We start from the raw sequence: 13,127 nt of genomic DNA, 5'->3' as shown, positions 1-13,127 counted from the left end.
GGCGCGGCGACACAGACAAGGCGTTGGTGGGCGGGCGGCGATGGGTGGTGGCAGCAGAGAGGCAGCGCAGGAGCTCCTCAATCAGGTCAGGGCCACCCAGCTTGGGGATCCGTACGGTACGAATCCAGCGGCCCGGGGTAAGTAAGGTGAGGTGGATGAGGTGAGGCAGACTCCAGAGAGAGCACCAGGCCTGCATGGGCTACCTCAGGGCTCAAGCTGCACGAAGTATTCGTAGTGGTAATAGTGGTATCGGTAGAGAGACTGTGTGTATGTACTGGTGCGGCGAGGAGAGTGAGTAGTGCGACGTGCGACGGGGAGACAGGCACACACAGGGCACAGGACAGGATCAGAATCAGGATCGGGATGAGATGGGATAGGTTGAGATGGGACGGGCAAGGAGGCCCAGAAACGGTCCCTATCCTGATTCGTTCTCTGCCGCAGGAGGGCCAACTGTTTCGGTGCGCGCACTGGGACCAGACGGATCACGCATCTGTCGGGGATATCAGGAGGTGGAAGGGGTAAAGTGCCAGATGGGGGAGACAGGCTAAGGAATGGAAATCTGTGGTAGGTGGGCGGCGATTGAGGAAATAGAGATAGATCACCTAACCTAACATAACCTAAGGCGCGGGCGGGTGATGAAAGTGTGCAATGTAGTATAGAGAGGAAGAGGGAGATGAAGGATGAGAGGGTGAGTGAGTGACTATGTGTGAGTGAATGAAAGATGGAGTTGAGATGGTACCTGAGAGAGATGGTGTGTGAGAGTGAAAGTAGGTAGGGAAGAAGGGGGGGGGGGGGGGGGGGTAAGGTACCAGGTAGGTTGGTAACCAAACAGTACCTGTGAGGTAAGGTAAGGTGAGGTCAGGTACAAAGCAAGGCTCCTTGCAAGCTTGGGGACGATTGAACCAAAGATGCGGCTTTGTCTTGACTTGTTCTGGGTTGTTCCCTATTGTGTTCCCGTATAAGAACAGCCAGGTGGCTGAAAAAGGTTGGATGTGAAGGAAGTTTCATTCATTATTGAACATGAATAACGGGCAGAATGACTGGGAGAGGAAAGAAAGAAAGAAAGGAAGATAGATGTTGGTACCTTGGGCCAAGGATTGATTGATGGGTACAAAGTTGCAAACTAACAGTTCCCCTACAGACCTAGAGTGCCCGAGGTACCTTACCTACCTTACCAAAGGGAGAGGGTGGTAGCCAGCCCAGCGTGAGGCCTGTCTATGTCCGTGCCTGTACCTGGAACCGGGAGCCAAGCACAGGATCTGTAAGGTACAGCTACATGGGGGGAAAACCCTACCAACCTCAGAAGGAAGGCGCGGCGCTTGCTTTCGTCGAGCTCCTGCCTGCAAAAAATAGAGGAGAGACTGTGGAGTCACAAGCCGTTACCTCAGACAGTGGTGAGAGACGTCCGAAAAGAGGCGTATTTGCATACACAGTACCTAAGAGGGGGGACTCGGGAAATCTGTCACTGGCAGGAAGGAGCCATGGCCCGGTGTGGATCCGACCCTGAACGAGACCTGGCGGAGGAAGGCAAGAGGGCCGGGGTGGTGGTAACTGCCCGGTGACAGGCATCGCCTTCCATTCGAGTCTTGATGCCCGGCGGGGAGCTTGGAGGAAAGAATGGGGGACACAACGCGGCACGAGAGGGAGAGAGGGCACTCCGGCCGTAGTTGCCAATTGGTCTGGTGGTGTCAATCCCGACAAGCACAAGGTGAGAACGTTGGGCAGGTCGCTGTGGGGGCCTCGGGCTGTGCTGATTCCTGAATGTCCTGGACTTCTGAGATTCCCTCTCGCAATGGCCTGACACCGCATCACACTTCATTGGGGCTTAGGTACCTTGCTCCAACTAAACACTAACATCATTTGCTGCGCTAGCCACCACCTCGTGTTGGACCTATGCTACCTTTCCTTGCCATATTCAACACGACGTATTGGAATACCCTCATCTTGTTGCTCAACTCTCTTTAATTACCATGTCGCCCATGTCGGCTTTTACGGATACGGCGTGCGTGTCTACCCTGGTGCATTGGTGCCGTCCGTTGCCGGTTAGGCCTCAATGCGGCTCTGGCCATTGAAACCGATACATTCTTCAATCTGCCTCCTTGCTCCATCCATTATCCCTCAGCACTGCAATTACCTCAAGCGGTCTTCTGCCACCAAAGACGTCCGAAGACCCGTGGCTGCTTGCGGCCTAGTTGCATTAACAGCCTTGGTCGACCAACAACGAACAAGGCCAACGGCTTGCCGCTTGCCAGTCTCATCCGCCAGTCGCCGCGCACAGATCGTGGTCCGGTCCTCCTGTAGTGTCGATTTGGGCAGCGCACGTCTGTTTGACATTGACATTGCTCAAGCTATTGGGAAGCCATACCTGCCAAGCACCATTCTGGACGAGCCGTCTTGGATCGCAGAGTCAACCATGCCAGCCTCACCATCAGGTCGCCTTTACAAGTGCCTTCTTTGTGGACTCGCGACAACCAACAAGTCGTTCGTTAATAGCGACCACCAGCTTGGGCGCATTGTTTGTACTAAAAAGGGAATACATATCCCAAATCTATCGGTGATGTCTTCGTCCGTGTCACGATTCGTATTCGCAAGCGGTATACTCAGACTCAGCACCCAACACGATCCCGGCCAATGAAGTAAACTTGCTCCGATGGTGATGACGGAGTCTGTTCTCTGCCTTTTGCAGATGATTTAAAAACACCAAGCTGAAAGGGATCTCGCTGGGAGTCGGCTCCTTCGGTGTCCCATGCCAAGGCATTGAATGAATACCCTATTCAACTCGACTCTTGGAGGACATTGCCCACTGGACTGCCAGGAGGCCAGACTCTTGAAACGCAGTCAATTCTAGGATCGCCACGTTTTGCATCGCCTGGAATGTGAGCAACGCCAGGGGTGCTTACTGCTTGCAGCCGTCCATGTAAGCTTTAAGCGTTGCATTACCTCATGACACAACTTGCGGTCACCCCTTAGAACCGGTCATCTTTCTAGTCGTCTACCTCGGGATACGTTAATTGGCAATACCAAGACGGTCAGTGCCTCCGCAGCAGTACGGCCGTCTGTGGTCCCGCCGCTCGGGCATCAAGCTGTGCGCCGTTATATGTCGTGATGACGGCACCTCCGAAGTCCGATAGGCGCTCCGCAAGTTCAGGTGACTGACCACGAGCGGGTTACCTCAAATGTGAGGGAGGGGATAAAGCCTGAAGCAAACCCGTGATATGGAGCACCACGTGGTCAGAACACCGCGACAGTATGTACACTTGCAAGACGAGGCTAGGCGTTGCCGACAGAGAACGGAGCAACAGACTGATCTGGCATGATGTGACACGTCGCGACGCAGCCAGCACGCTACCGACGCACTCTGTGCGGTTCTTCTGCACGTTCAGACCCTTCCAGAGTGTTTGGAAGCCCGAGTCGAAGATCCCCTTACTCCGTCCAACGGTGAGCTCGGCTCGACTCGCTCAACTTGCCTCCCTGGCCAGACAAGAAGACAAGAAGACAAGAAGCTTGCCGGCTGCCCACTGATTTGACGGCAAGGAGTCGCGCTACTGCGCGTCCATCTGCAAAGCACAGGCACCACGAAGCCATCTAGCATATCATCGCCTCCCAAGTCGTAAGCCTCGGACTGGTTGGCAACCAACCAATGCACGTATTCTGGCTTTCGTTTCGAACCGAGCACGTCAAGTGTTGCCGCAACGTGCCGGCTTAAGCCTTATCTCAAAAGATTGTGCCGAAAACGTGCACTCTCTTTGGTCAGAGGGCTTATTTTGAGCAAAGTTATCCAGAGGGACGAGACGACGGGTCATGGCGCAGAAGAGGTAGAAACTCTGCCGAACTTTACGCTAGAGCTGTCGTCATTCTCACTGATACCAAGTCCCACATTGCCAATGAAGGTGTTTAGAGATCGACTCGACGGAAGCGTGTACAAGGTATCAAGTATCTACCTCAGCCAATACTAGGAAGTCACTGTTCGCTCTATGGCTTCTCGTGGAGAAGTGGCCTCGGCATCAACAACGGAGGACGGTTGAGATTACTTACGTTCGACACGAGATATTCGCAGATTCACTTACCCGAGGCGTTTTTTGCTCTAGTTGGGAACTTCCGCAGCACTATAATCAACTCCAAGCCCACGGCGTGTCGTCAGCGGTCAAGTGCCTCGCGGGCGGATAGCGGGTTCGGTTGCCAAATATCAACGATGAGTTACCCACTTGCCGCGGCGATCTCTCTCGGTTATGAGTTGACAGACTCAAGCCTAGTCGAGGATACAGCTAGCTTGTGCCGTATCGCAAAGCAGCTTTACAGCCATAACTTCCGTACACCAGCTCTAGCAACATGAGCGACAGGACATGAACGAAGTCTCCCAGAGCCTTACCATGGAAAGGGAATAGCACTCTGCGTTCAGGGCCTACGAAGTACTTGGTCTCTGACAACGGCGTCATGGTTCGCACAGGCCTGAATGCCAACGTACACCACCGTTGTCCGAAAGGAGCTTAGTTCAGGCACACAACCGATCACTCTGAAACTCGGTAGTGTTTCTTCGACAAACGCTGGGAAAAGCCCCGCAGGTGTGGGCACGATGTGTAAATGTCAACAACGCCCCGAACGGTGTCCGGACGGGAAAGACCCAGAAAAGAGGGTTGGTACGCGCACATGGCAGCGTGGCAGCGTGGCTTCGCCTCCGTTGCTCCTGGCCTGGCACAAGCCTGGATGATGGCTCCAGCTGTCAATATGGAAGTGGCACGTATTCACGTACGGATACTGTGTTATGCCCGCGAGGACCCGCCTTTAGAGTCTGGGTGCGCAGATTCGGGCCCAACAACGCTGCGTTCTTCCTCGGGAGAACTGGCTCTAGCCCAAGCCATCTCAAAAGGGAGGGCGCCCGATATGTCATAGTTCGCCCGGCGGGGTGTGAGGTTATTCGTAGGATAAAGCTTGCACCATCTCCTTCCAACTGCCCAGTCCTAGCCACCTTCTTCTACTGTGTACGGTGCCGTCAAGGGCGGCTCTGGTGACCCTGTCTGTACCTGCGATCTTTGATGATGGGTCTTGCGTAATCCTCATCCATCCAAGATGAGATCGGGAAAAGAAGGGCGTTTCTAAGCCTTCCTTGTCGTCGATCCCAGAGCCTAAAGTACTTCTCCGCCATCTCGTTACCTCTCCAGGACAAGTACGTCTTTCAACACTTATTGGACGGCAAGTTTGTGCAAGACCGGATTCCAGCCACCATCAATAGCCGTGCCAAGCATCATCCTCCTCAGTTTGGCGGAGGTAGTTATTTGTTACACACCACTCCTACTAGAAGAGCTGCCACGAATGGATTCGGGAAGATGATAGGATCACGAAAAATAATCCGATCTTGCTGCAGTGCTTTGGGGATTGTAAGTTTGCATGGCTGACATGTAGTATGGTGCCAAGAATCCAGCCTAATCCTGTTTAACGATTCCAGGTTAAAGATGAGCTTGGTTCTCAGGTCCGTCTCTCGGTCAACTGTTGAGTTCCTTAAACCCAACTCCCGGTTGACCACAGTTGGCAATTCAGCTGGCTGCCTTTCAAGTACAGTGACTAAGGTAGATAAAGTCATGGTGCATCACCGCACAGAGTGAGCGAGACTATCACCAAGTAAGGTAAGGTAAGAAACGACCAGAAGTTGTCGGATAGTTAAGACGTCACGGACGCCACCTTCGGATCCGTTAAGCATGGGGTGGGTTACACACCTCGGTGAGGGCGGCGAGGCCACCCCACACTAGATGGACTTCACGGCCCGGCAGTCGGCAGAACCCTGCGTACCGGCCCTGCACCACCATTACCTAAGCGAACAACCTCACTTCATCCATCCTCTCACGCCTGCCTAGGTATTATTGAGAAAGTTTGGTTCGGTTTTAATTCTCCATAAATCTTTTCTGATCTTACCTCAGATACGAACGCCCGGATCAAGTCACACGAAAGGGGGAGAATCAAAAGAGAAAAAGGGTGGCGTCATGGCGGCCCAGTTCGAGAACCTGCCAGACGAGCTCAAGCTGGCGACGGCGGCGCACGTCAAATACGTCCAGAGCCTTGATACCCGCAAAGACGAGTACGACTACTGGCTGACGGAGCACCTGCGCCTCAACGGCCTCTACTGGGGCCTGGTAGCGCTGCACCTCCTCGGCCACCCGGAGGCTCTCCCGCGGGACGAGACGATTGATTTCGTGCTCTCGTGTCAGCATGAGAGCGGGGGGTTCGGGGCCGCGCCGGGCCACGACGCGCATATGTTGTACACTGTTAGTGCCGTTCAGATTCTGGTCATGATTGATGCGCTGGATGAGTTGGAGGCGAGGGGTAAGGGTCAAGGGAAGGCGCAGGTTGGCAAGTGTAAGTACATTAAAGCACTCTCACTACGTCACAGGTTTTGGGGGCAGTGGGCTGACACTCGCCATCTCCAGTCATTGCGGACCTCCAGAGCCGTGAAAGCGGCACCTTTGCGGGAGACGAATGGGGCGAGGAGGACACGCGCTTCTTGTACGGCGCCTTCAACGCCCTCTCCCTCTTGGGCCTGCTCTCCCTCGTGGACGTCGACAAGGCCGTCGCGCACATTGTCGCCTGCACGAATTTTGACGGCGGGTACGGCGTCAGCCCGGGCGACGAGTCCCACTCGGGCCAGATCTTCACGTGCGTTGCGGCGCTCGCCATCGCGGGGCGTCTGGACCTCGTGGAGGCGGATAAGCTGGGCCGGTGGCTCAGCGAGCGGCAGGTTGCGGGGGGCGGGTTGAACGGCAGGCCGGAGAAGGACGAGGACGTGTGTTATAGCTGGTGGGTGTTGAGCAGTCTGGAGATTATCGGGCGGACGCACTGGATTGATCGGGGCAAGCTTGTTGCGTTCATACTGAAGTGTCAGGATCAGGAGTTGGGCGGGATTTCGGATCGGCCGGGGAATACGGTTGACGTGTGGCATACGTGCTTTGGGATGACGGGGTTGAGTTTGTTGGGGTATCCGGGGACGGTGGTGGTTGATCCGGTGTATTGTATGCCGAAGCCGACGATTGATCGGGTGCTTGGGAGGAAGTCGTCGTGAACTGTCGAGACGGAATATAGGAAGGGTTAGCGGGTGGATGATGGCTTAAGTTCAGACGCCTGGTTCTCGATATATGTGTTCACATAAGTAGACTTGTGGCCTGCCTTAGTAGTAGAGGTATGAGAATGCGGGTCGAGAAGGGAGCAATAGTGTCGGCTTGTCCACAGTCTACGTAGCCTCATTTACGACCTGCTGGGAGATAGCCCCTGGGATACTTGAAAGCTTAAGATACCCATGAGAGCAATTTAATGATACGTAAAACAATCCATCATCAGCCTCATAATACAACACAAGTCAGTCCAGTCACCGTTGCGCCAACTTGTTCTTAAAGTTGGAAGGTAAATCAATCTACAAGTTCCCGTTCCTCTCCATTCACACTCCCTACTGCTCTACTTCAGTCTAAGGCTTAGTCAAATATCTGTTGCAAGTGTCATATCATCCTCGTCAAATGTACTTTAGGCATATGTAGTTGCTTCTGACCTCATGGCCATTGAAAACATAGCCTCATCTCGTCCAGAAGTACCACCTGCACTAAGGTACCTCAAGGTTGAACTGATACGCCTGGAGCGTTTCACTGGCTCGCCCGCTGAACCCTCATCTCGAAGCCTTGTAAGGTACCAAGACTTCTCACACCGCCCGACCCTCATCCCATATCCTATTTCGGCATCAAACCACCCAGTCACGTGCACTGCGGTCGGTGTAGGCTTAGCTTCGTGGTGATGCCCTCCACTCCGGAAGACCACCCACCCGCTCACCGAGCGGCCCCACCACACGCGTCTGTCGGCCTTCCTCTCGTCTCTCATACTTCGCCCTCCGCCTCCATCACAACAAACCCATCTTCCTCCTCCACGCCGTCGGAAGTCTCGATATCTTCGAACTCTTGGAGACTTCACCAACAACCACACCATTCTCTTGGACTTTGATCGTCTCATTCGGTCGCCTGTCCAGGTATTCCTTCCTCTCTGCTTTCGATTACAACACTGTCCCAACACTTCCACTTCTTTCGAAATACACCCTTTGTACGACACCGTCGCATCTGTGTTTTTCTTCCCGTCCCAGATTCGTCTGTACGACCATCATCAGATCGCCTTCGACCTTCGCAAAATCCCAGTTCCAAGCACTGCTTCTGGACCAACATCCTCATCCTCCTTCCGCTACCCATCGGGGGAATTTCAGCAATTCGCAGATGCGCATTGACAAAAGCACTTGAAATACCAGATTCTACTTCCACACCCGTTTCTCAGGAAGTTCAGGGACTAGGTACGTGGTGTTGTTTATTTTCATGTCAAAATCATCACCGAACACCTTCTTTGGCTTCATTTTTCGCGTTCCCGTCTTTGTTTTCCCTTCATGCAATACTTTTCAGATTGGTCCGTCTCTTCCGTCTCTTTCTGTTGCAAATCATTGTCCTTCGCCTTGATCTCACTGCTCTTGTTCTTCCTGGTGAACATCACCATCAAATGTTGTTCTCGTCACGGTCTACTTTTCATCGAGCGATCGCTTTCGTCGCAACGCTTTGATCGTCCCAACCGTTCATTCCTCAGATGCCCCGTCCGAGCAAGGTTCTCATCGCAAGTTTTCTGTTCTATTATTCGTCTTGAAATGCCCTTCGTCTCGACACTTGGGCATCTGAAGATTCCTCACGATGTGGGTGAGACTGTTTATTCTGAGTGGCTCGTTCAGACACGTTTGCAAGCGCAGGTGCTGGAAAACAATTCCCTGACTTTCTTTTCTTCATATCCTGTCAAGTTGAAGAGGCGAGAGCCACCTTCAAGTGTGCTCCAACTTTGGCCCCTTTTCTTCAATACAGAGACAGCGAGTGCTCGTCTCTGCTCCTGCTTCAGGAGCTATGCTTGGTTCAAGACACTCCTACCAGTCCTGTTCAACCCGGGATGGCGAGAGCTGGTCTTTGATCTTGCTAGTGTTGTTCAAGTTGAGACGGCGAGTGCTAGTCTTGTCCAAGGTCAGACGACGAGAGCCAGCCTCTGATCCCGTCAGTCTTGTTCAAGTTGAGACGGCAAGTGCCAGTCTTTGATCTCGCCACCTTGTTCAAATTTGGACGACGAGAGCTAGTCTCTGATCTCGCTTGATATGAGACGGTGAGAATTAGGTTATGATCCCGCCAGTCTTGTCCGACTTGGGACGACGAGAGCTAGGATCTGATTCTGCTGTTCTTCTTGGACTTCAGACGGCGGGAGCTACTCTCTGCTCTCGCCTATCTTGTCAACATATGATGGCGAGAGCTATTCTCTGCTCCCGCTAGTTCTGTTCATCCAGGAATGGCGAGAGCCAGTCTCTGCTCCCGCCCCCTTGGTCCTACAGCTGAGGAAGGGCAACAGCCCTGGGCTTCTTATACCCGCTCTATTCTCTGCTCTTCTCTTCTCATTTCTCTTCTCTGGGCTCAAACTCTTTCTTCTTTCCTCTACAAACATATCGACAGTCTTGGTTCACTCTTACTTACTTTTCCATACAGAAGCAATCTAGTTCCTTGGATTGGTGATACAATCTATCAATCAGCGCAGAAATTCAGCAAGATACGCGACTACGGAGAGTCTTCTGGCTGTATTCAGGACACACGGTAAGCCATTGCCTGAAGAACCACGAGTTTTTGGAGAGAAGTCCTTACTAACGAAGCCAATCTCATAGAACCCAAATACACACGATAACCCGTCTGTTTCCCGTGGTCTTCAGAACCAACAGCTGATCTCTCAACTTAAGCTCAATCCGTGGTACTTTGGTAAGTCTTTCACCTTCATCCAGCGAGTGAGGCTTGTCCGTTGCGGCACGGTCGGGGTCACCAATCGCACGGCAATTTCAGGATCAAATTGCCGTCATTCTCCCGGGCCAATGGGCAGATGGTCGGCGACAACACGTTCATACCGGAGGCTTGAGGGTCCGCATTGCCGATGCCTTCCTCAAAGTGACATTGCCCCTTTACGTCAGGTGACAAGACCGGGACTTGCCTCTGCTCCTTCATCAGGGTTTCCAACTGTTGAGAAAGAGCCGGTGTCACAGCTTCCTTCATCCCCAAAATTTCTGCCACTGACGAATTCATTTTGCAGGAAAGAGTACCTGAACCTCAAGAACCACCTCTTGCCAGATTTCGATCTCATACCAGCGTACCTTCTCCGTTCATTTTGGGACGGCAGGCTTGTTGTTACTATGGATAACATCATTCTTCCCGTCTTTCCGAAATGGCTCCTAGACGTCAGGCGGCTCTTGCTGCTCAAGCCGTGAGTACATCCCTTCTCCTATCTGGAGTCTATGCCCACCCTTTTGGATGGCACAACAGTCGTTATCGACACATCCGTTCTTTCGTCGGATGTTCCCAATCATCGACATTCCTCTTCCCATCACAGCCACCCTTTGCTTCCACTGACACCTCCCATTTGCACTGAGCATTTCGACTTCACTCCTTGGCTTTCATTGCTGGGTGCTGCCCTTCCTCTGTCTGCTGATATTCGAAATATCCGTCATTCTCTTCCTCCCCTCGTTTTGTGTTTTGGTTACTACGAGCAGACAAGCCTGTCTTCCATCCCACTCGCTCTGTACAGACCATGGAAAGACGGCTAGTCAGTTACGACTGGCTCCATGAATTATAGAGGCTGCAAATGCTGACTCTGGACAGAACATGGCCGCCGTCGCAGCCCACGAGGCCGACGATGTCATGCCTGTCAAGGTCCTCAAAGGATCCAGAAACAAGCAGCTCAAGCCTATCAAGATCGAGAAGTCGTCCACTGTCAAGGCCAGCGGCAAGGCCCCTAGCTCCAAGAATCCACCCGACGACCCCAAGCCCTCGGGTAGTCCTGGAATCCCCCTCGTCTGCCTTGTCTGCACGAGCACCCCGCGCTTCTCCGACCTCTCCCATCTTCTGACCCACCTCAGTTCCAAGGGCCACCTTCAGACTCAAAACGATGTGAGAATCCGCGCCACTCAGGATCTCGCCGCCGCGGACAAAGTTGCCACCTACGACAAGTGGTACAAGGACTATGGTATCGAGCGTATGCTTGCAGAGCGCCTCAAGGCCAAGGATGAAAAGGCGAGAGGTTTCTCGCGATCCGGACAGGGAACTTCTCAGGTAGGCACCCTCTCGAGCAAAGAACTTTTCATGTACTGACTGTGACAGACCCTCAAGAGGAAGAAGGCTCGTTCGACCCTTGTCAAGCGTGAGGCTAATGACTCCATGTTTACGCCTCCTCCCACCGGTCGACTTCTTGGCCAGCAGCAGGCCATCACATACTACGGTGATAACGATGATCTGGCCTCGGCCTCGACTCCTACCGATGATGCCATTGAGTGGGGTCCCGATGACTTGGAGTCTGCTCGACTCAAGGGAACCGTCTGGCCTGGCATGGGCATCTTTGATGCCGCCACCCCTGATCAGAAGAAGCAGCGGAACCAGCGCAAGGACGCCTCTGTGCTTCGCAAGATGGAGCTTTCGTCTCAGGCGATCACCACCTTGGAGATCGTGGCAAATCTGGATTTGGAGTTCGAGAGAACTCGTGATGTCTATGATGCCCCTTCCGTTGAGGGAAGCCCGGTTAGTCAAAGCATATGCCACGAGGCAGAGCAGTATCTTACTAATTATTTCAATCGCTCAAACAGGTCATCAAGAAGTCTAGACGTCGTCAGAGACGTAGCGGTGCCGCAGAGGAGGATGGCAATGCCTCGGGAGTTGTTGTCAAGGAGGAGCTCGCTGACGAAGCCGCTCACCGTGCATCTTCTGCTTTGGCTATGCAGCTCCAGAATGGTCTCTACAAGCAGGAAGAAGTTTCGGAGCTCGACAGCGAGTCCCTCTCGGAGAAGTTCGATGTCACGAGCGACATCGCTAGCACCGCCGATGGTGACAGCGATACTCTCGACTACGCCGGAATGATCGAGCTTGATGAATCTCACAAGGAAATTGGAGGTCCCGACCGGGGTCCTAACGACCAGTTCTTCACCGTCACTGATCGCGTCTCCGACGTGTTCCAAGGTGGCAGCGCTGCCGGTAAGTCTCTGTACTATATTCGTCTTCCTGCCCACCCACTAACTCAGATTATAGGCACCAAAGCTTCGACTACGGTGAAGGATGAGCCTAGGTCCATCCCCGAAAACTCTCATCATGTTAGTAATGTTGTGTATTAACCCCTATGTGCGCAGATTCGACGTCCGCAATCGTATACCCCTCCGGTCGATGAACGCGAACTCGAATCTGAGCATGGCCTCTCCTACTCCGGCTGCGAAGCAGCTTTCACGTCGAACTTTCACAGGAAAGGAAAATAACAATGGTGTACAGGAACACAAGATGACCAGCATTGACTTCTATGGTGTCAACAACACTCACTTGAACCAGGCTGGAATGACCACTGCCATCAACATGGACCCCAACATCTTCACCGGATACTCGATGCCTGACATGTACCACCTCAACCCGGTCTGGGGTAACCCAATGTTGCGCGCCGGCCACCATGGATTCAACCCCATCAATGCCAATCACAATCATCAGCAAATGATGTTTTCTCAGCAGATGCCCATGATGAACACGTTCGGCAACGGCCACCATGACCACGCTCAGGGCTCGGGCGTGTACCAGAATGGACATGGGGCCTAGTTGCGCGACTCGACAACGTTCCCGTTGGTGACATGGGTTCATCACAAGCCACCACCGCGGGGAAGTTGGGTATGCGGATCTGGGGTTTTAACAGACTCTTTATCTGGGTTTCGTTCTTCGGTTTCTTTCTTTTCAAGTAAGTCTGACGTTCTGGCGAAGGCGCAATTGGGCAGTGCTGATACCCCACAGTTGTTCGAGTAGATACGCAATCTTCTCCTGCGTTCCTTTACATCACCGGACCACTTTTGAGCTCGGGGTGACGCGGGGTTAGCCTTCCTCTGGAAACGACTAACTCGCTTGCGGATCCTCGCTCAAATGGCGTCGGGGTGGAACACAGGGTAGTTAAGAGGGCGGGAATAGGACACATGCTGCTAGGCTTGCGCGATATTTTCAAGCAAGAAATCATGGGGAATGTAGTGGAACATCCATAAGCGGTGGCACTGCAAAGAGCCCTGCCAGGTTTCTAGGACTTTACCCATCGACTTC

At 53.2% G+C, this 13,127-nt stretch overlaps 3 protein-coding genes across 3 annotated transcripts; 2 read left to right on the top strand and 1 right to left on the bottom strand.

Moving 5' to 3' along the window:
* Positions 1 to 4,647: 4,647 nt before the first annotated feature.
* On the top strand, positions 4,648 to 5,393 carry CLUP02_05235 (uncharacterized protein; the record flags this gene model as incomplete). The annotated part of the gene is made up of 2 exons (XM_049284243.1): positions 4,648 to 4,883; positions 5,087 to 5,393. The coding sequence occupies 2 exons, from the start codon at positions 4,648 to 4,650 to the stop codon at positions 5,391 to 5,393; spliced, it is 543 nt and encodes a 180-aa protein (XP_049141387.1).
* Positions 5,394 to 5,951: 558 nt separating this feature from the next.
* Positions 5,952 to 6,928, bottom strand: CLUP02_05236 (uncharacterized protein; the record flags this gene model as incomplete). Its single annotated transcript, XM_049284244.1, has 2 exons — positions 5,952 to 6,255; positions 6,405 to 6,928. 2 exons carry the CDS (start codon positions 6,926 to 6,928, stop codon positions 5,952 to 5,954), a joined length of 828 nt encoding a protein of 275 aa, XP_049141386.1.
* A 3,314-nt stretch (positions 6,929 to 10,242) lies between these two features.
* On the top strand, positions 10,243 to 12,641 carry CLUP02_05234 (uncharacterized protein; the record flags this gene model as incomplete). The annotated part of the gene is made up of 6 exons (XM_049284242.1): positions 10,243 to 10,281; positions 10,677 to 11,126; positions 11,175 to 11,588; positions 11,654 to 12,038; positions 12,093 to 12,129; positions 12,191 to 12,641. 6 exons carry the CDS (start codon positions 10,243 to 10,245, stop codon positions 12,639 to 12,641), a joined length of 1,776 nt encoding a protein of 591 aa, XP_049141385.1.
* Positions 12,642 to 13,127: the final 486 nt, after the last annotated feature.

This window comes from Colletotrichum lupini, chromosome 3 (assembly GCF_023278565.1).
Source record: "Colletotrichum lupini chromosome 3, complete sequence".
Lineage (NCBI taxonomy): Eukaryota > Fungi > Ascomycota > Sordariomycetes > Glomerellales > Glomerellaceae > Colletotrichum > Colletotrichum lupini.
The sequence above is the reverse complement of the archived record's forward strand: the minus strand, read 5'-3'. Positions and strand labels throughout refer to the sequence as shown.